The 23,036-nt window shown below is 43.1% G+C and overlaps 1 protein-coding gene across 1 annotated transcript; it reads right to left on the minus strand.

The window, feature by feature from the left end:
• Nucleotides 1–2,743: 2,743 nt before the first annotated feature.
• Nucleotides 2,744–21,658, minus strand: RPN1 (ribophorin I). Its single transcript, XM_080932049.1, has 10 exons — nt 21,385–21,658; nt 18,204–18,268; nt 16,537–16,843; nt 11,687–11,896; nt 10,154–10,346; nt 7,372–7,471; nt 6,050–6,188; nt 5,830–5,949; nt 4,537–4,782; nt 2,744–3,323 (listed from the first exon to the last, which is right to left on the minus strand). The coding sequence occupies exons 1-10, from the start codon at nt 21,640–21,642 to the stop codon at nt 3,141–3,143; spliced, it is 1,821 nt and encodes a 606-aa protein (XP_080788175.1). The 5' UTR covers nt 21,643–21,658; the 3' UTR covers nt 2,744–3,140.
• Between the last annotated feature and the right edge of the window lie 1,378 nt (nt 21,659–23,036).

Genomic DNA, 23,036 nt, shown 5'->3' on the forward strand with positions numbered 1-23,036 from the left:
AGAACTATGTAAATCTCAGACGCTGAAATATTGAAACCAGGACATTTAGGGGATCCCCTTTGACCAGGTGGTTTGGGGAAAGGCCGGACAGAACCAGGCCTTTTAAATCAGGAGAGGCGCACGCATGCGTAGTGGCGTTCGAAGCCGGTCACCAACTGCGTTTGCGCATCCCAGTATTGGCGCTTTGCCTCTCCCTAGCATTTGAAACGCTGCCAGTGTACTAACATGGCCCTTTCCCTCCTAGGGCCACCAGGGGACGACTGAAGCACGCGCAAAAACATAGATCTGGCGCGGCTGCTGTTTTCTGAACGCTCCAACATACTGAGAAAAGACAGAGACCTGGGTTTCTATGGGACCCAGTGCTGAGCTGGGCACGGCACAAGCAGTTCACGAAGCGAGCATCACTTAGAGAACACCACCTCAAGCCTCAGCCCTTCATAAAACTAGCACCCAAGAGAATCGGCTCCAGAACTGTGTAGAGGCAGTTCCTTAAACCAGTCAACTAATTAAGCTCCATTTTAAAGTCTTGTGTAAGGCCAGAGAGGTAAGACTTGATTTCACTATCTTAGGTCTCCTGATTTTCCACCTTAAACTCACCACACCACCTTTCCCTTCTCTTTTTTGTGGTCTGCGAGACTGGATCTCATTATGTAGCCCAGGCTTACCTTGAAGGCCTTATGCACCATCCCCCACTTCCAAACCCTGAGAGTAAGTAACAGTCCTGTGACAGCCACCACACAGTCCTCCAAGGTTCAGAGCAGATCTCTGTACCCAACTCAACAGCAGATGGCTGGCCTAGCCCACTCCTAAATTGTTGGTCCCCTGTCTTGACCTCTACAGTGTTTGGAGTGTTTTGTAACAGCTCTTGACTGTCTCATAGTACTCTGCATTTGCCTTCCCAACACTAGTCCTGGAATCTTCTCTCCCTGTTAAGTATTTGTCCACCCTAGTGGCAACTAATTCTCATGAGGCCTAATACTGTCTTGGGAATCTATTGCTGTTTAGATAGTCTGTCTTGATTTTGTTACAATGATTTCTGCTCAGCACTACATATGGACATGTTTTTCCTAGTAAGCATACTTTATTGTATATTCATCCTTGAATAAAGTGAGCTCACTGTTGGCTTGCAGATATTAAAAAGTATTGATTTTGATTCAATAAGTGCTTTCTTTAAAAAGGAAAGATGGTCTCACCACATTCCTCTGATCTCAAATTTCTTTGCTCAAGTGACCCTACTGCTTCAGTAACAGGCAATATAGACATATCCTGACCCAAAGGCCCTAGGTGTTTTCTAATTCTATATTCTTCATGGGCCCATCTACCCACCACAATCTCCATTTCCCTAACCAACTCTGCTGGACAAACCAATGTGGCATCCCAAACCACATCTCTCCTTGTCAGGTTCTAGGCTATCTGTGGACATCTTATTTAGAGCTCTCAGGCACCTCGCCATATCTGAAACAAGTCCACCCGTTCCTCAAAACTAACCCATAGTTCTCTTTGCTCAATGGGTGGTACCAACTCAACAGTCAGCGCCACCAATTTAAGACGTACATAAGCACAGCCATCCAGTAACTACTGTATACACACCTGTTAACATGAAGGTGAGCTTCTGGATAAGCTCCCCATCTGTCTGCTGGCCCAGAGGTCACATTACAACAGTAGTCTATGATGGAGATAGAGTCTGACTCAGTCGGTGATGAAGTTTCCTGACCTCTGTATGTTATTTGAAGGATCAGGAACTATGTGAAAATGGGGATGTACCCCAGGCAGATGCTTCCTAGCACGTTCTCAACCACCAGCATCTATGTATCATCTTTGACCTGAATTACAATATGCTCCTGGCTTTCTCATACCAAACTCTGGCACTGACCCAGCTCTCTGTGCCCGATATATAGTAATCCAAAGCCTTATAGACCTATGAAGCAATCTTATTCTGGACTTGAACCTCTGCAGCCATCATACCCTGTATTATCCACTCAATTACAGGCCCTCTATGGGGCCCTTCACATACACCACCCATTGCCTGGAACACTGGCAATCCTGTCATCTGCTCCGTTATTAAGGCTCAGCTCTGGACTACCCTCCCCTCCCAGAAACACACATGCAGACAAATTCCAGTTGTGATGGTTTCCATATGCTTGGCCCAGGGAGTGGCACTAGTAGAAAGTGTGGCCTTGTGGAGGAAGTGTGTCATTCTGGGGATGGGCTTGGATACACTCCTCCTAGCTGCCTGAGGATGCTCAGTCTGTTCCTGGCTTCCTTTGGATGAAGATATATAACTCTCAGTCCCTCCTGCACCATGCCTACCTGGATGCTGCCATGCTTCTGCCTTGATACTGGACTGAACCTCTGAACCGTTAAGCCAGCCTCAATTAAATGTTATTTATAAGACTTGCCTGGGTCATGGTGTCTGTTCACAGCAATAAAACCCTAACTAAGACAGAAGTGTTCTCCAGCCCATGACTTCTTCAGAGTGTGGTCAATGTAAGATTATGAATTTGAGGGTATCTCTCACACAAACTATTTCTGCTCTGCTCAGCATGTGTGGCACAGATTTAAGGAATACAAAAGCCTTCTCCACCACTGCTATGTGGCCTCAGTGCCTCACTGGGCCTCTTGAGACTTGTATCAGTGTTCTGACACTTGCCTTGCACACATTACAAGAAAACCCATGGTGATAAAAGTATTATCCCCAACTTCAGGATTACATGAGAGATTTCAGCACCGCAAAAGCAAATGTTCACAGTCCCTCCTTTATTTTTTATTTGGTCATACACACTTTTAAAAAACCAAGCATACGTTCACAAAAGAACCAAACATTAAGAATCAGAAGGCCATAAAACAGGACTTACAGACAGAAAAAATACCCAGGTATCAAAACAAAACACCACCAATCAACTACTGAAAATGCTTTTGCTCAAAACACAACCAAGTTTGTTTTTTAAACAGAATTTTTGTTTAGGTTTTTGTTTTTTAAAAAAGAGAACCATACAGAAGTAAGGGACAAGCTTCTTACATTGCCATGGATAGGCCTCAGTTTTTTTCTTGAAGCCTTAGGCTAATCACAACCTCCTCCCTCCTCCTATCTACCGCCATACAGAAGTGTAGGCAACCCATGCCTGCTCTGGAGACAAGAGCTACAGTGCGTCCAGGATGTGATCGATCTTGGTGACCAGCTCTTGGCGCTTTCCTGAGCTGAGTTTTTCATTCTCAATGTATGTGTCCTTCTTCAGCTTGCCAGCCACCAGCCTCTCTGCCTCTACCGCCGACTTCAGTACCAGCTCCTTGACCTGCGCATCCAGCTTCTGCATTTCGCTTACCTGGCAGAGACAAAAACAGAACAGGGTTTGGGATCTATCCTTTCACCCAACTCAACAAGCCCCACTGCCTCCCAGGCCTACAGATCCAGAGTGCCACAAGAAGAGTCAAAAACTCAGCAAAAAGTAGTGCCTATGGCAGAGAGCTGGCAAGTAGGAAAACAACCCTGGCTCCAAACAGTAGCATCATCACCTACATGTCATATTCTTCTCAAATGACAAGCAGGCTGCTTTCCACCTTGACAACTGAGGTTGAAAACCATAAAACCATGGAACCCCAGCATTGTGACTAGAACACAGCAGGCTCCATGAGTGTCCCTCCTCTCTACTGGGGCCAGTTAGTACAAAAACCAGGATGTAATACGTCCAGAGGGTGATGACCAGACCACTTCTGCTGTCCCAAGTGTGTGAGGCTCAATAAAATAGTAAGGGATAAATGTTCTTTCTTCCCTCAAGGAGCTGACACATAAAACCCTCTAAGCACATGAAGAATTGTTCCATGGTGGGTGCAATAAAGGAACTAAAGGGCAAGTATGAGATATAGGTGGGGGTGGATGAGATAACATGGAGCCTAAGAACTCTGAGGGGCACTTTCCTTTACTGATAACTAGATCACATAGCACATGACTGTCAGGGCTCTAAACAGTGACATGATCACCTCTCCGGTACTGTCAAAGACTACTGAATTCCCATAATCCATAAGGAAAATGAAGCGGAGAAATTAGGTAATCTGCCCACATTGAGAGTCTAGATCAGAGCCTGGGATTTATGTCTGAGTGACTTTTTTTTTTTTTAAAGACAACATCCTTTGGCCAGGATTCACTTTGATCTCATTATATGGCCTGGCAGGATATCATCTGAACACACACACTCCTACACATATACACTTCCAGAGTGCTGGGGTTATAGGCAGAGTCACCTAGAGCTGAAGACTGGCATCTAGGAGGAAAAGCACTGTTCCTCAATGCCAGCCACATGGACGCAGAGCTGCATAATCTGCAGAACCTCTCCAAGCCAGCCTATAGATAGTGCAAAGTTTTCTATGCCACAAGCACTGGCTGCACTGGACAAGCCTGTGGTTCTGCACATGTGAGGATGGGAGAGCCACTGGAGCTTTGCCTAGCCCAGGGAGTGGGATAGATGCTGTTTTCAACCGGAAACAATCCCTGAAGTGCAGCGTGAAGTCACAGACAAGTGACTCAACACTAAGACTTACCCTGTCGCACAGGTCAGAACCCTCCGTCTTCAGCCTAGACTGCAGCACAGCAATCTCACTGGTCACAGCTTTGTGCTCTGTCTCTAGGCTCTTCTTGCCACTATTGAGGGTAGAGATATCCCGGGACTGCTTGTATCTATTGACAGTCTCATCAAAATGACGGTAGAGGCCTAACCTCTTGTTGACCAGGGTTAAGACTTGCTCTGTAATACAGGCCACTTTCATCCTGGCTTCTGCAGCTGGATCCTGAAACACAGAGAAAGACACTATGTCTATCAACAGACTCACTCTGACCTACCTGCCACAGGATGCCTCCTGCCACCAGTCAACAAGAGGCCATCTCAGAAAGCTAGAGTCAAACCCTTCTGACACTTAATGAGGACTAGGTTCAACAGCAAAGACTAGAGGACATCAAGGTGAAGCAAGCATCATTTTTCAGTTCCCCAGGCATATGGACGTGCCTAGGACAATAATGGTAGAGTGAGACATAAAACTGACACAAGAGCTCAACTCCAGTCGTGGAAGACTTCAGGAGACCATCATACATCACTCCCTCTAAGGGTTTCAAGGACTTCAGGAAATACTGTGACCTCTTCCTGCCAGTAACATCCCTTAGAGGCCCCAACCTGTATAGATCCTCTCACTCTTCGTCCTCTGGCAAGGCCTGTGCAACAACTCAAGAGGCTGGCTTAGGTCAGGTGGACATAATGATAAATCCTTAGAACGTTACATGAATAGGATGCTTCTGGTGCCCAGAACAAGGCTTCAGGTTCCCTTACCAAACAGTGCTATTGTTAATAGTAAGAAAGAATGGAACTGAAGGAAAGAGACAAAGATGACCTGAAGACACTTCTGTGCCTCACAGTCCAGGGAAGGTGGCCTTCAGTCAGCAAGCAGAACTCCAAGGAAGAAAAGGTGGACTACCCCACTTCTGTGGAATCTCAACTCTGATGTCATCTTCCCACAAGGAGCTCCCATAGGGGAAGGGACAGAAGGTATTGCTAACTTGACCAGGAGGTCACTCCACCTCCATGTTCAGAAGAGTAACAAAGAGCAAACAGAATAACCATCACCAATCATTCAACGATTTTCTGACCTTAGCTAGTGTTCAGGTAGATTCTATAACCAAAACAAGGCAGGAAGCAGGGACTTAACATGATGTGCTGATGATTAGATTCTCAGAGCTAAGGACAGGATCACAGCCACAAGGTCCTGTGTAGCTTATGGTGGAGATGTGCACGACACATCACTTGGGCACTAGGACGCCTGACAGAGAGGAAGAGAGCAGAGTACCTTGGTGATGGAAAAGTCCAGACGGACGTAGATGATGACGGTGAAGAACAGAATGTAGAAGGCAGCCACAACCAGCAGAGGCTCCTGCAGCATGAGCACCTTATTGAATGTGTAGTGCACCTGGGAAGAGCCAGGAAAAAGGTATCAGAAAAGACCAACTGAAGTCCACAACCCAAAGCCACTGCCAACAGCCTCAACAACAAACAGCAGAACCACTCACCACAATGTCCTGAATGTGCTGCTCAACTAGATTCTTCTTGTAAGCAACAATCACTGGGCGGCCAAATGTGTCTAGGTAGGTGTAATGCAGCTCATCCGGGGCACGGCTGATATCATAGGGACTGTCTACCTGGATGTTCCTGGAACACACACACAACACAGTTACAGCTTCAATAAACCACATCACAGATGAGGGTGTGGGCTACAGAATTCTATGACTGAGGGGCTTCAAGAGGCTAAACTCCCATGCTTCACCCTGCCTATTGCAAGCATCTGGCAGTTCTTTCCTCCTGCTGCTAACTCACTGTCTGCCCAGGACTGGACCGACATTTCCCTCCAGAGCTTACGAGGATAGTGTTCAACCTCCTAGGACAGTCCACCCAAGGATTCTCCTAGAACCTGAAGAGCCTTGGGAGTTATTCAGAATGCTCTTTCCTTATATGAATCACAGTCTCTTTCAGGACTAGGGCACATATGTTACTTCCTGGCAAGGCCTAAAGCCCCCATAAAAATAGTAACACAGTAGATTAGCTTGAAGAAATAATCCCTCCCCATGAACAGTCAAAGCACATGTCATGTCATCCTGCTAATCAGAGTAGATATATGAACCAACAGAGACCAAAAACTAAAGTGACACAAAAATATAAGCAGCTCACAGTAAGGAGCCCTGGAAGTGCCTGACTACTCCTACCAAACAGATTGCTCCAGATGCCCAGCTCCTTCAAGTCAGTGGTTCTGTGAGCACACACACCAGCCTCATGAAAAATCTAGTAGGCACTCTACCTTCATTCCCAAAACCTAGCTCTTTAAGTTAAACTCTCATTTTATCAGACTTACCCAAACTGTTCAAACTGACCAAAAATAATTTCTCCTGTTTGTTACAAAAGACTCTGAGATAGGCCTAGGAAAGTATGGAGCCACAGCTGAACCACTGTTAACACAGCAGAGTATACCAATGGTTTTTTTGTTTTGTTTAGTTTTTTAAAGAAAAACACTTGCTATGTAGCCCAGGTTGGCCTGGAACTATGTAGCCCAGGCTGGGTTCCAACCTGAGATCCTTCAGGTTCACCTCCACATTCTACCCTGGCATTAGATTCAAGCCATTACTCTTACTAAGACAACTCTGGCTTCTGCTCAAAAGTAAATCTTGTGCCCTCTAACTTTTTCCCCCTAGCTTTAGTCAAAAGGTTCCATAGAAAATTTTCTCAGTCAAAGCTATTTAATGAGTACCTACACTATATACCTAGAACATAGGTCCTTTGTGAGGTGCCAGGATGATACTATCAAAGAAATGGCATATAGAGGAAAGAAGCAACAACTTACTTAGCTCCCTCAGGCAAGATGATCTTCACTGTCAGAGAATCTATCACTTGCTCATCAAACACGTGGTCTACAAACCGCATTTTCAGTGCATACTGGTCACCTGAAAATCATCAACAATGCAATGGTATGAGCAGGAAACAAGCTGGCAGATAGAAAATTATAAGATATGAAATTTTCTCCTTTTACACAAAGGGAGAGATGTTATCAAAAGTTCATGGGCAAGAGACTGTGGGGTGAGAGCTGGTGACAGCACAGGCTTTCTGGCTCTTTTCCATTCTCCACAGAAGGCAGAACAACTAAACAGCAACATCAAAATCCGAGGACCATTAAAACAGCACCATTTGTTCTCTTCAGTTCAGTTCAGTTCTGCTTATTTGCAAAAGTTCAGTCATCACAGCAGGGTTTGTAGAGAGGAGGTGATGGGACCCTCACACAGGCATCCACGCCTCTCAGACATTTGTACAATATTATACCTAAGGGGCTCCAGGGAAGGACTAGAGTAGATTTTTTTTAAAAAGAAAATTAGGGTAAAGGGTCTCTCTATTTATAGCTATGGGAAGCTAACATCCATGCTGACTTTCGAGAGTAGCTACTTTAGGGTCACCCACACTCCTGCCTCTCACCTAGATTCTATAATCTCAATAAACACTGGCTCTCCAGGATAGAATCTAATGTTGCTTTGTCACTGGGACCTTATAGGGGAGGGGGGAATAGACATGACCTGGTCCTCTCCATCCCAGGGAAAAAGTTCTCATAATACATATCATAACAAGCTCATAACAAGAGCTGCAGGTAAGCAGTGTCTGTGATGGAGAGCAGGGGGAAGGTACATAGCAACTGACGGGACCAAGCTTCAAAACTATACAAGCTAATCTTTTTATAAGACAGTGAAGAAGCTAAAAGAGACTAGAGCCATGTAAGAAATTCAGGAGTTTAATTTGAAGAGGTACTCAAGTACTAAAGGGAGATGAGTAGACACAACAAATAGAATACTAGCAAGAAAATGAATGAATCTTACACACTGTTTAAATCTCTAACTATAGAATGACTTTTAGAAACTGGAGCTGGGTGGTTGAGGGTGTGTGCTGGAGAAATGACTCAGTGCTTAAGGCACTGACTATTCTTCCAGAGGTCCTGAGTTCAATTCCCAGCAACCAAACGTTGGCTCACAACCATCTGTAATGTAGTCCGATGCCCTCCTCTTGTGTGTCTGAAGACAGCTACAGTGTACTCACATATAAAATCTTAAAAAGAGAGAGAGAGAGAGAGAGAGAGAGAGAGAGAGAGAGAGAGAGAGAGGGAGGGAGGAAAAACTGGAGCTGGAATGACTCAGGTACAATTCTTGCCCAGGGCTCAATCCCAGCACAGAGAGAAAAAGAAGAAAGGGAGGGACACAGGGTACAGACAGTAACAGATCATGAATCCCACACTGATCCTCACTTTCCCTATGGCAGCTACAGCCCATGAGCCAAATGAAGCAAATCTGAATAAATCTAGTCAAAACATGAAAGGGAATGGTAGAATTAGAACAAAGATTTATCTGACCATCACGAAGGGAAGACAGCACACAAGATGCTTCCTAAGGAATGGGCACCTGAGACCCCCCCAATCAGGCCAAAGCTCTCTTAGAGCAAAGAGCAGCTGTCAATTTTCAGGAGACAGGACCAACATGCGTGCTCACTGTACTAACTGAGCAATCACAACTCTAGACAGCAGGCTGCAGTGCAAAAGACTCACAGAGAAATTGTAAGGAAATGGGGAAGAAATCTATAAACTGTGAGACTAAACAATTTTAAAAGGGCAAAACTTAACAAATAGTATCTAAAACTATATAAGCAGTAATTTAAACACACACACACAAAACAAACGTTTACTCTCAGTACTCAGGAGACAGTGGCAGGTAGATTTCTGTGGGTTCAAGCACAGCTTCGTCTACACAGCCAGCTCAAGGACAGCCAAAGTTACAAAGAACCTGGCCTAGAAAAATAAACAAAACAAAAAAAGAAGATATGACGAGATGTTTATAATTTTGGGCTCTGCTTTTAAAGAGATAGGGTCTCACTAGCACTGGCTGGCCCAGAAGAACTATGTAGACCAAGCTGGCCTCTAATAGATCAACCTGCCTCCACCTCCCTCTGCCTCTCAAGTACTAGAATTAAAGGTGTATAACACCAAGCCTTGCATTAAAACCTGTCTTTATTCCCCTTATTTCTGGGCTTTAAAAAAAAAAAAAAAAAGATCTCTAAAAGAGCTGGGTGCGCCTTAGTGGTATTTACTTGGATATGTGAAACTCCTGGGTTCAGTCTCTAACACTACAAACACACACACACACACACACACACACACACACACACACACACACACGGTAAAGACAGATAAAGGTGCTTGCTACCAGTGCTGGCAAGCTGAGTTCCACACCTAAAAACCAAATAGGAGAGAACCAACTCCATTAAAGTGTCTCTGACATCCACAAATGTGCTATGGCATATACACACCCAGAAATAAATAAATGTAAAATAACTGAGAGGAAAAAAAGTTCAAAAACTACCTAAAAAATGTAAACATCTCTGCTCAGCAGCAGGCATTATAAATCTGAACTAACAGCATGTGCAGGTATTTACCACTGTAATTTACTCCAACTCACAAAAGCACTGGTATCTCACCCTTCTAAGAGCAACAAGAGAAAACTCTCTTTATATACAAATATTGATGATTTTTAAAACAGAAGTTAAAAAAAAAAAGTTAGCCCTTTGCCTTCCTATTCTTACCGTGTGACACTCACCAAGATTGTAGAGGTATTCATAGCTTGGGAGGTTGTAACCAACGATGTAGTGTGTCTTCCACCCTCCAAAGAGAGGAAATCTAGGCCGGATTTCCATTTCCACGGAGTCATCCAAAATAAGGAGGTGGCTGGTGGAAACATTACCAATCTCATCCCGGTAATACACATCCTGAGCAGCAGCAGGAAGGATGGTCTGCAAGAGAGGGGATGTGCCTTCTAGACTCTAGGATCCTCTGCAGAAATGCAACCTAAACATACAGCCTGCACCAGACCTCATACTGTAAACTTTCAAGATTCTTAACTTTCCCCAAGTTTCAGGTCTAGATAGCACATCTATTTCTCAATCAGGATGCTAAGTAGATAAATCTTCTCAAGAGGAAATAAGATATTTGCAAATCCCCTTGTTAATAGTGAGTTTATAAAAAGGAAATACATCAAATTACTAGTGGCTGAGTCAAAGTTCTTCATCTAATATGCTTACACACCTAAGTGTACTGACAAACACTGTTCATAGTGAGCATTTCAGTAATGTATAAATTTACAAAAATATTTATTTCACTTATAATCTCTTCAATCATGACTGAGATGAAGATCATACCTACACTTCTTTCATTCTCTTAGCCCTCATATTTAAAATCTGTATTACATACATATCACACACAAGCACACAGCAGTAAGTTAGTAAGTTTTAAAATCTTTTAATAAACCTCAACTCTGCTTCATTAAGAGGAAAAAAAAAAGAGCCTGCAACACTGTAGTGTACCCCTGCATTTGAGGTAGCACCCAGGGTCCAGGGGCTCAAGGCATAGGACCCACGCCAGGCAGTTCTCAAATCTCATAACTCCAGCTTCAAGGGATCCAATGGTTTTCTGGCCTCTTCAGGTAGGTGCACAAAACACTCACACCACAACAAGATGCACACACAAAATAAATCTTTAAAAGAAAGGAAATGTTTAAGTAATTATTTTAAAATTTAGACTATGAATATGATTTTTTCTTTATTAAAATTTTCTAAAAAACAAACAAAAAAAACCAATCCAGGTCAAGGGGTTCTTAAAGTGTCATAACAACCCTTTCACAAGGGTGATCTAAGATCATTTGGAAACACAATTTTACAATCTTCAACAATAGTAAAATTAATTTTATGGTTGGGGGGGCACCACTTCATGAGGAACTGTATTACAAGGTTGCATGCAGTATTAGGAAGGTTGAAAACCACTGATATGGGGCAACTACAGTGGCACATGTCTGCAATCCCAACACTTAGGAGCCAAGGCAGAAGTATCCTATCCTGAGTTCAAGGCCAATCTAAGTTACAAACAGACTAACCCTGCTACAGAGAGAAAAAAAGAAAAGTACTATTTATATAAATACAAGACTATGTACATAAACACAAGAACTTTTTTCCTTAAAGACTCATCTGAGTATCAGTAATATTCAATATCACCATTAGTTAACCCCATAAAACTAAAAAGCAAAATGACACATTGATAAAGCCACAGTTCCCACAATGAACAAGTTGACCACTCATACCTTAAAAGAACGAATGGAGGAGATCCCACTGTCAGGCTGCCTCTGGTAATCATAGCGGGAGAAAGGCCCCTTCAGCACTGCACCTGTGTGCTTCAAGTCCACATTCTCCTCCACAGCAATATTGCCCCAGTGAGAAACCTCGATGACTCGGGTCATACTGGTGATGGTCAGGAAAGGGCTATTGTTCTCATAATGTACTTTCAAAGTATCCTAGATAAGAAGGAATCAAGTTTATAGCTTTGGCAACAGAGAAACCACATTAGATTAAAAGAAATTAACTAGAGCGAGCCTATGAACCATCACAGAATGGTCACCAAGCATCAAACATACGGAGTGTCTTTTTTTAACTTATTTCTATGTATGTGTGCATCCGCATGTGTGCCATATGTATATGTCACTCTCAAAGGTAAGAAGAAAGTGCTCATAGATCTTGCACTCATTACAGGAGGTTGTGAGCAACCAAATATGGGCTCTAGTAAATGAACTCAGGTCCTGGCAGAGTAGTAGTAGCATATCCTCTTAACCACTTTTTTTTTTTTTTTTTTTTGAGAAAGAGTCTTGTTTGCTCTCAAACTTGCCACCAAACTGATGAATGCTGCTAGCATTATAGGCCTGAACCAACCGTACCCACTTTTTGTGGTCATTTTTGCCTATAATCCCAATATACAACAGGCATGAAGCACAAGAATCACCATGAGTTCAGGGCCAGCCTACAAAACAGAGACCCTATCTCAAAAAAAAAGAAAAAGAAAAAGAAAAAAAAAAAAAAAAAACAGGGAGTGGGTGACACACACATATGTGCATTAATGTTTAGCCAGCATGTATGTCTGTGGGAGGGTGCTAGATTCTCTAGAACTGGAGTTACAGACAGTTATGAGCTATCGTGTGTGGTTGTGAGCTGTCATGTGGATGCTAGGAATTAAACCCAGACCCTCTGGAAGAGTAGCCAGTGCTCTTAATTTCTAAGCCATCTTTCCATCCCAGGTGGCACAAACTTTTTAATCCCAGCACTTGAAGGCAGAAACAGGCAGATCTCTGATTTTGAGGCCAGTCTATTCTACAGAAGGAATTCCAGGGTACCCAGAGAAACCCTGTCTCAAAAAAACTAAAAAACAAAATAAATAACAATGGGCAGTGATTGAGCAGTGTCCACAGCCTTTGCTCCAGAGGATAAACATAAGAAACAATGCTATGTCTTCAGTGTGTGGAAGTCTGACTCCAAGTATCTGCATAATTTAAGTATCTCGTCTCCCACTAACACTCAACAGAATCCATATCTATATGTTGAGTAATTTCTCAACTTCTCTGCCAATTCTCCCATGGGTTAGTTTTATTTTGATTTAATCTCTAGTAGGAATAGCAATATGGCTCAGCAAGTAAGAATATTCTCAAAAGTTGTCCTCTGGTCTCCAGGCATGTGCTATGGCACTTACACCAACATACATCATACATAAACATACACATTAAATAAAAGTTTTAAGATCTCTGGAGTTGGGAATATATGTAAGTCAATGGCAGCTGGGTTCCTGCCTAGTCACAAAGGCCCAACATTCAATGGGGAGTGGGTTGCTGTCTCTCTGATCACTGAGTAATCCAATGCCCATAACTACAGAAAGACATATAAAAGAAAAATACCCTTCTTTCCAAATTCTGGGTAAACAGACATTTCATTGCTTATAAACTCTCTCATTCTCTCACTCTATAACCACATTTTTTAAGATGCAATACAGGGGGACTGGAGAGGTGGCTCAGCAGTTAAAAGCACTGACCGCTCTTCTAAAGGTCCTGAGTTCAATTCCCAGCAACTACATGGTGGCTCACAACCATCGATAATGGTGTCTGGTGCCCTCTTCTGGTGTGTCTGAAGACAGCAACAGTGTACATTAAATAAATAATACTTAAAGATTCAATTTGGAATCTTATTTAACACCATACAGCACCAGTACTGTAAGCATAAGCATGGTAGCTTCATACTGCTGGAATCATAGGTGCAGCTCACTGAGAACCGATCTTTAGCATGCCTAAGACACTGGGTTCAAGCCCAAATGCACATATATGTTAAGTAAACACAAATTCAAAAGTACATGCGCACAAGTTCACACGCAAAGTTATTTATATTTTTAAAATGCTCTTGGCTTTTCTTCTATTTTTGGAAGAGGGAACATGAAGCCTGGCTGACCTCAAACAATCCTGTTGTATCTGGCTTCTAAGTGTTGGTTTTACAAGCAATTGTCACCATTCCCAACTTAAAATGTTTACACTTGAGCTAGGAATAGGAACTCATAGCTGTAATCCCAGCAGTCTAGGGACAGAGGAAGGACTGGCATATTTTCAAGGCCAGCCAAGGCGTAACAAACGATGGGTGAGCTTGTTCATGTTTTGATCTTTGATTTTTTAACTTTAGAAAATTTATTTCTAGGACTTAAGGGAGAGTAAGTTAAAGAGTCCCATAATTGTTGGCAGTTCACAATCACCTGGCTCCAGGGATCTGACACCTGTACAGACAGACAGACAGACAGACAGACACACACACACACACACACACACACACAGTCACACTCACACTCGAACACTTACTTTCACTCTCTCTAAAAATACAAACAAACAAAAAAAAATCTTTATTTTTCTTTTTGATCTTTTGAGACAAGGTTTTTCTGTGTAGCCTGGGCTTGGCTGTCCTGGAACTCATCTGCAGACCAGGCTGGCCTCAAACTCAAGAGATCTGCCTTTGCCTCCCATACTCACATTAAAGTCATGGCTACCATGACTTGGCTAAGGAAAAAAAAAAGAATTTTAAAAATATATATACTATTTCTGAGCCCAACACACTAATGCATACCTATTATATTAGAACCTGGAAGAAAAAGGCAGGATCAGAATTTTGAATCATCCTCATCTATGTATCTTGTTTCCTAGACTACAAGAGACCCTGCCTGTCCCCTCCCAAAATCTACTACTGAGAATATATGCAAAGAAATGTACATTATGGTGTTAAATAGGAAACACAACAAAATCCTAGCCATTCATCTATGACAAGCCAGTAAATAATCCAAGGCAGAATCCAAGAGGAGTGGCTACAAGAAAAAGATTTACAATGTAGTTATTAAGCAAAAGAATCATGCAATACCTCTTAATAATATCTTCTTAAACAAGCACAGTGCCATACATGTATAATCCCATGCTCCAGAGGCTGATGCTACAAAAACCCAAGAACTGAGTGAATTCCATGGAGCCAGTGCTCAGCTCAGTGGTAGCACATTGCCTAGCATATGAAATTCTGGATATAATCCCCAACTCAGCAAGACAGTGAGAGTGAGCTGCAGCAGGACTGCCATAAATGTGAGGAAGCAAGACCAGTCTACATAGCAAGTACAAGACCCTGTTTCCAAAACCTTATCAAAATAATTTTTAAAAGAAAGAAAAAAATTATAAGAAAAAAAAAAAAAAAGGAGCAAAAAAGACCATGAAAAAAGGGGATTAGCAAGAAGGTAAGAGCTAGAGGATAGGAAAGACCAAACCAAAACAGTGCCCTCTAGATATGACAGGAGTGCCGCTCTCCTGAACCCACAGCAGCTGTGGCTGCCAGCATAAGAACTGCACTGACTTTGTAAGGTCAAGGCAGCCAGCATTCTAGCATGGAGTAAGACGGAGTTCATGAGCTCCCACTCCTAACCTAAGAGCCATGGCTCTTGGTAGACTGACCATGCTCCAGTGAATAGCCCCCCCCCCACAGTGTATAGACAGCAAACTGGAATCAATGGATTATAAAAAAAATAATAAAAGACATAAAGCTAGGGGATAGGGCAGTCGGGATGGATCTGGGAAGACTTTAGAAGAGGAGCAGAGGTGAATATGATCAGAATATATTGTATGGAATTCTTAAATAAAAATATTTTCCTCAGTTAAAAAAAAGAAGAGAGCAAAAGGAGAGCATAGAAGAGCAAGAAAAAGAACAGCTAAGGAAAAGAGAGCCAATGTAATGAAAGCCTGGAAGAGGGGAGATGGCTCAGCAGGTCAGGCACTGGTCATCACACTGACCACCTGAGTTCAGTCATCAAAAACCATGTGGTGGAAGGAGAAAATCGACACTAGTACCTTGTCCTCTCACCTCCTCACAGACATAACAAAGTAAACATCATCAAAAATGAAAAAAAGGAGTAAGGAAGAGAGCACTGGTGGCTGGATTCCATGGAAACAGGTAACAGGCAAGTGGTTCTTCATGAGTCCAGTTCTCCACTTTGACATTTTTTGAGATTTTCCACAACAATTCTTTACTTTATGTTTATACCTGAATGTATGCCTATGAACCACAGGCATGTAGTCCCCAAGGAGGCCAGAAGATGGCATTTGTGAGCTGCCATGTAGGCCTGGGAAGCCAGCCCAAGACCTCGGAAAGAGCAGCACTCTTAACTCTTAACTGCTGAGTGAGCTGTTTGTTGTTTTCATTTTTGACACAGGGTCACACTGTGTATCCCTGGCTAACCTGGTACTCTATGTAGACCAGGCTGGCTCAAACTCAAAGAGATTCTCCCTGCCTGTCTCTAGAGTAATGGGAATGAAGACATATATTACCTTGCCCCACATCAAAATTTAATCATGAATTGTTTTCTCTTCCACAGTCCTAATCCCAAGGTTCTTTAACCTCTGGTGCACAGCCACTCCAGTATCTCTACTCTACCCTACCCAGAATACCTCAGTCTTCTCCCATGATGCTCGCTTGCTAGCCTTTACACTCAGTTCTCAAGAAGTTAATGGGACTAAGTCACTTCAAGATAGGTTCAGAACAGCTTCAGAATGCTACTTAGCACATCCCATCCAGGCATGGCAGTAAGATGGTCTCCAACACCTACCTGACTGTAGGCAGGGATGTCTTTAAAAGGCCCATAATCCAGGACATCCTCAGATCTCGAGGGGTTCCCCAGCTTGGTATAGCTTTCCACATTTCGGGAAGCAAGTTTCACTCGCATGGTCTGGGTCTTTGTCGGATAGGGAGAGTAGAAATAATGGTTGCCCTCAAACACCACAAACTGTTTCTCTGACTGAGTTATCTGAGTCGGATATGGATGAAGCACATGGGTGTAAACAGTTTCCACAACGACAGAGATCTTGGACCCAGGATCAAGAGCAACCGGGAGCTTGACAGTGAAAAATCTCCCACTGAAGGAAAAAAGCAAGAGAATTAAAATTAAAAACACTCAAAAGGCAGAGGCAAGCAGATCTCTGTGAGCTCTAGGCTGGCCTAGTTTCTATTGCAAACTCTAAGCCAGCCAAGGCTACAAAGACCCTGTCTCCAAAAAAAAAAAAAAAACAGAGATCCTGAAAACAGAGATACTTAAAGTCACAGCAAATTCTATACTCAAGATGATAAAAGCTATCACCTTTAACATATTAATGTAAGCCTTTGAAGACAAATACCAAATGTTCACCTCAGGTTTGTTTAATAGCAAGAATGTAAAAACTAACACAGTCAAGTGACAGACCTCTAATCCTAACACTTGAAAGATGAAGGCTGCAAGAGCAGGAATTCAGTGTCCTCCTTAGTGACAGAGGAAGAAAAAGGTCAGCCAGAGCTATATTAGGACTGCCTCAAGACCTGAGAGACCAGAGAGATAACTTGGCAATGTGAATACCGGGTGCCAGATTTGATTCCCAGCACCCACAAAGCAGCACACAATTACAACTCCAGTTCCAAAGGGGTATGATACCCTCCTCTGGTCTCCAAGGGCACTACATGCAAGAGGTACACAACCATCTAGGCAAAGCACATGCACACAACACACACAAAATCAACTAATTAATTTTAAAAAAAAAGAGAGATCCTGTCTAAAAACACAAAACCTTTTCTTTAAAAAAATACATAAATACTAAGGGCAGGGAGATGTACCCGTGGGTAAAGGTCCTGCTGTCAAGTCTGACTACCTGAGTTCAATCCCCAAGACTCACATGGTAAGTGAGAAGCACTTCTACAAGTTGTCCCCCCACATCCACATACCAGCTGCAGCATGCATGCAAGTGAACAAGTAGCCATGGCTGTCAACTAATGAATCTGGATTTCCAAACCATAAAATATGTTTTTGTTATACCTAGTAAGTCATTAGTAAAAACTTAAAGACTCTTAAAAATGTTCCCATGGAATTTATTCTCAGTGATTAGAACATACGTGATTTCACACGGAACTCATAGCACTGCACCCTGTATTACTACATAACATTCACAGCTGAAACACCACCTTAAGCTCTCCATCCTCTCCTAAGGCAACGTTATCCTCTTGACTTCAGGTATCAGCTCTGTCTGCTTCCCTTCTTACTGCTGGTCCCGAGTAAGCAGTGTTCACCTTTCCTCATCAGCTCTGCTGACGGCCCCAGTCAACTCAACATACTGGTACCATTTCCAACAGGATTCTCTCCTCCAGTGTAGCCAACTCTAAGCTAGACAACTAGGAAATGTTCTAATATCTCAATCTACCCTATCCCAAATATCTGGTTAGCTCACCTTAGAAACACCTTAGTTAGCTTACCTTTTCCCCTTAATTTTGGTTTCTCGTACTTCTAGGTTGTTGTCTTCCTCATCTTCTCCCTTTACCTATAACAGGGGGAAAAGAGTAGTTTATTCTTTTTTATGTTTGCAGTTCTAAATTTTAAGCCAACAACTTACTGTGGTTTAAATGAGAACACCCTGGGCTGGAGAGATGGCTCAGTGGTTAAGAGCACTGACTGCTCTTCCAAAGGTCCTGAGTTCAATTCCTAGCAACTACATGGTGGCTCACAACCATTTGTAATGGGATCTGACACCCTCTTCTGGTGTGTCTGAAAACAACTACAATGTACTCATATAAACAAAAAGATTATTAAATAAAAAGAATGTAATGACTTAAAAAAAAAAATAAATAAATAAATGAGACCGCCCTGCAAAGGTTCATGCTTAAATACTTGGTTCCCAATGGATGGAACTATTTGAGAGGGATTTGGAAATCTGACTTCTAGGAGGATGTGTGTCTAGAATACGGGTGGAATTTGAGCTTTCAAAAAAACTCCAGCCATTCCCAGTGTGCTTTATGCCTCCTGCTTCTGGATCAAGATGGGCTCTGGCTAGAGCCACATGCTACCTCTACTATACTACTGTTGTTCCCAGAGTGGGCACAGTGGCAAAGGCCTTAAGGAAAAGGGCCCTAGTGGCCACTATGGCACACTCCTGCACTCTTATCCTTCACTGCCACCAGGCGTGTAACCAGGTTACCTCCAAAAGGTTCCTGAGGTGTTATCTGAAGTAACAGACTGTGGGTAGCCTGTGGAAAACATATATCCACTCCACTGACCCTTGACAAACCTAACCTAATGCCCACCAAAATGAAACAAAACAAAAAACTATTTCCTAGAATTGAAGCAATAATTCCAAATAGAGAACATAATACTACAAAGAATAATTTTATGTGTTATTCTTAGACCTTCACTCAAAGCCTGTCGCAGCTTAGCATGAGCTTTAGCACTGCACTACATCCCACCCCACAGGAAATTGTTCTCTTTTGAGACAGGGCCTCTCAGATCACAAGCTAGCCTCCAACTTCCTTTAGAACAACTGTAAACCACTAATCCTTCTGCTGGAATTATATAGGCAACTATCACTATATCCCAACTCCAAGAGCAAATTTTAAAATGTTAACTTTAGTATTTCGGTATCTTGGTACTTAGTTATATAATCATCCTCAATGATATCGAACTGAAAATGTTTTAAAATGTCATTACTTTGACTAGACTCTTACTACAAGGACAGCATTCTAGTACATGCTTGCTCATTCAGAACTCTTTGTTAATGCATCTTACTTGTACTAAAAAAGTAAAAGCATGACTTAATAAAAGGAAAGAGAGCTAGGCCTGGTGGTATACAACTGTAGTCCCAGTACATGGGACAGAGAATGAAGAGGATTAGCAAGCAGTTCAAGGACATTTTTAGCTATCAGCATTCTGGAGGCTGAGACAGGAGGATTCCAGCCAGGTTCCAAAACAATCTGAGGAATACATAGCAATTCCCTGTCTCAAAACAATGAAAAAGATGGTTCAAACTACAAAATCCTACTCTCCTACTAGCTCCTTAAAAGGTTTCTGCATCCATCCACCTCACCCAAATTTCCAAGGTAATGTGTGCTCTTTCTTAAGTTTATCATTCAGTTGCTTCTCACTTAGACAAGGAGTATAAACTTGTCTTCCTCCGGAATCAACACAACTGTGAATAAGTTGGTAACATGACTGCAGAGCTGAAACACAAATCTTAATTTCTTGTCAAGGCTAGAAAGCAAGGTGGCAATAATACAGGAACACTCAAATCAGACCTTCATTTGGAAGGTTAATAAGCTCCAAGGCCAGATACTTCCACAGCAATATAAGAATACATATAACACAAAAGGCTGGTATAAGGGTGGAGAAAGGACTTAAAATACCTGCCCCAGCCTTTTCTTTTCCTAATCTTTTTAATGTACATGGGTGTTTTGTTTGCGTGTATGTCTGTGTACACTGAAACTGGAGTTCCAGATGGCTGTGGAATTGAACTTGGATGTTCTGAGCCATGTGGAGAGACCCAACTTGTATGTATTTTCCACCAAGACAGCAGGATGGTAAGCATCTGCTGTGATCTGATTATAATGTGACCTCATTAAGTCATGACTGGTTTTAACAAAACAGGACTGAGCATCCAAAACATTCACAGGTTGAACTGCAAATGAAGTCATGAGTGTCTTTCCAGAAATATTTGAGGAAAGTGTGCTTAAGCATGAACAAGGCTTCAATGTAAAGAGGACAGGAGTCACTTCAGTGACTATTTTAAGTCCAGCTTTATAGCTCCACACAGTTAAAATAACGTGGTGGCTTACAAATGTGATCCTGTAATGACCAGTCTCCTCTTAGTGAATTGAGTAATCACTTAATAGATATAGTTAATGAGGACAGTAATAAAAAGTAACCCGTGTGGATATTCCCTCTATTCCCAAAGCCAACGATTTCTTTCCTTAAAAAGTATAAAAGTGTGTTCACCGAAAAGCACAGAAAGCTAAATGCGAGGTGTTCCAATGACAGGTAGTGGAGAAGAGATCTGGGCTTCACCTTTCCGTACAGCACACAGGGGGCGGACTCTTCAAACTAACTTCAAGAAGGCTGAACATTAAGAAAGCGCTACGTAGCAGCTTTCAGAGGAGTGTTATATTAACCAGGTGTGAGGAATGACAAACTTTGATACCAGAAACCTGCTGTATTTCTGAACGCTGCTGACTAGAAAGGAACAGACTACACCAGTCAACTGCAGTCAGGAATTAATTTGTCTTAACTCACTGATAGTCCTCCATCAGACGAGCATGTCCAGGGGACAGAAAAGCAAGGTACTCAAGTACCACACCCGGCCACAGCCAAGACCCTCGTAAGGTGTGGAAGGAGGTCGCCAGGGGACCAAGGGGTCGCCTTGGGCTCCAGAGCTGCCACGTGGGCGGCGCCCGACGCTCGGAAGCTTGTGCTGACGTGTCCGAAAGGACACACGGACTACAGGGACGGCGGACCCCGACCTCTACGCTGATCCCCCCCACACACCTGTCTTTCAGACAACCAGACGCCTAGTGGATCCCTAACGCCCTCAACTGCCCCGCCTCGACCTCCCCAGGGATCCCGGATCTCCTCGGGCATCCGGCCTGAGGCTCGCCGGCTCCTCCCTCCGCTCACCTGCACGCCTAGGTGCGCAAGCCGCGACTCCAGTTCGGGCTCCAGGGCCAGAACGAAAGAGCTGGCTCGCGATGTAGATCCGCCGCCCGGGTGCGCCAGGACCACCTCAGCCGTCACCTTGGCTAGGTGGCTGCTCAGGTCCACCGTACGCTTTACGTCCTCGTTGACCAGCGGCGGAGCCTCCGAAGAGGCGCTGCCGGGCGTCGGGCCCAAAGCCCCAAGCCATAGCAGCAGCAGCAAGCCGACCGGCGCCTCCATGACCGCGAGCTGAGCGCCACCGATACGCGCCCCGCCCCCCCGCCACGGCGCAACCGTTGATTGGCTAACAGCACAACAAGATGGCTGGGCCCGGCTAGAAAGGACCCCATTTCCTGGGCAACCGGGCGACCACGGGGCGCCTGACTGAAAATCTTAAAAGTGCAGGCGTATTTCTTGGGGCGCTTATTAGCTTTATTCACCCCTGATTTCTGTACCAATGGTCCTTCCTTATCTCCTCCTGTCTATTTCCTTCATTCTTATGCAAAAAACGCTGGCCTCTCCGCTCAGAAACAGTATACTATAGTCCAAGGAAATAAGTTTACCTTCCCTATATTGACACGAATACTAAGTGGACAAAAGTTTAAAGAAGAACAGGAAATTTCCAGAGCATCAAGTCTCTCCCCTAATATTTAGTTCAATTTTTAATGTGAGTGATGGCAGAAACCTTAAGCAACTAACCAAGGTTGATGATATTAACATTTGTCACAATTGTGGGAGTCCAAGATGTCTGATGAGGGCTGCTCTTTACTACCAAGATGGCACTTTGACTTTGTATTGTGTAAGGAAGGAATTGCATATTGTCATATGACAGAAAGGCAGGAAACGGTCTCTCTGCTGCGAGACCTTTTACAAAGGCATCATGCAGATGGAATCCTCTAGTGCCATCATCTTCCAAAATCACACGGAAGAATTAATGATCTAAAAAAATGAACCTCAAACTAGTGGAAAAACTCTAGTTACTATACTGGTAACACCTGATAAGAAAGCCAGCATGCAATGAGAACATCTACTAGCATTATTGGGTCTTGAAACCATTTAAAAAAAAATAATAATAATGAAAAAATCTAGTGATAAAACTTTGCTCCCCTAATGGTCCCTGTTCCATTGTATAAAATCGCCAACCCCCCTGCATGATGGTGGTATACAGTCTTCACTCCAAAAAGAGACAGCTGCCCCTTCATTTACTCTGACTGAAGGACAATAAGGCCTTGGTTAGGGTTAGGGAATCTGTCTCTTTCGTTTCCATGCTGCCTCTATCCTGATCCAATGAACACGTCCCAATATTGTTGCTTGAAGGATGTAATTTAAAGGCAAATTTTTGGAGGAGATGGAAACATTCAAACATTGACACCAGTTAATGAGAAAAGAATGGAGGGAAGGACTTGATTCTCCCTACAGAGCAGAAGTCAGGAAATTAGTGCCTGCAGGTCAACTAACTGTCTATAAAGTTTTAATGGAACATAGCTATATTCATTTGCCTGTAGCTTATGATTGCATTCACACTATAGCAAGAACAGTAGTGTAGTTCTAAAACAGACTGTATGGCCCACAAAACAAAACTTACTGTTTGCAAGCCTCAGAGTGGAAGAAAAAAAATAGAACACCAGAAGACT

Source organism: Micromys minutus, assembly GCF_963924665.1.
Source record: "Micromys minutus genome assembly, chromosome: 18".
Lineage (NCBI taxonomy): Eukaryota > Metazoa > Chordata > Mammalia > Rodentia > Muridae > Micromys > Micromys minutus.

What these genes read in the sequence shown, in the direction of transcription:
- RPN1 (XM_080932049.1), bottom strand. Translation starts at nt 21,642, where the DNA reads ATGGAGGCGCCGGTCGGCTTGCTGCTGCTGCTATGGCTTGGGGCTTTG. An exon ending in ATCTTGCCTGAGGGAGCTAA is followed by an intron (nt 6,189 to 7,371) that starts GTAAGTTGTTGC and finishes TGTGTGTTCCAG; the next exon opens with GAACATCCAGGTAGACAGTC. An exon ending in GTTCTGACCTGTGCGACAGG is followed by an intron (nt 3,324 to 4,536) that starts GTAAGTCTTAGT and finishes TGTCTCTGCCAG; the next exon opens with GTAAGCGAAATGCAGAAGCT.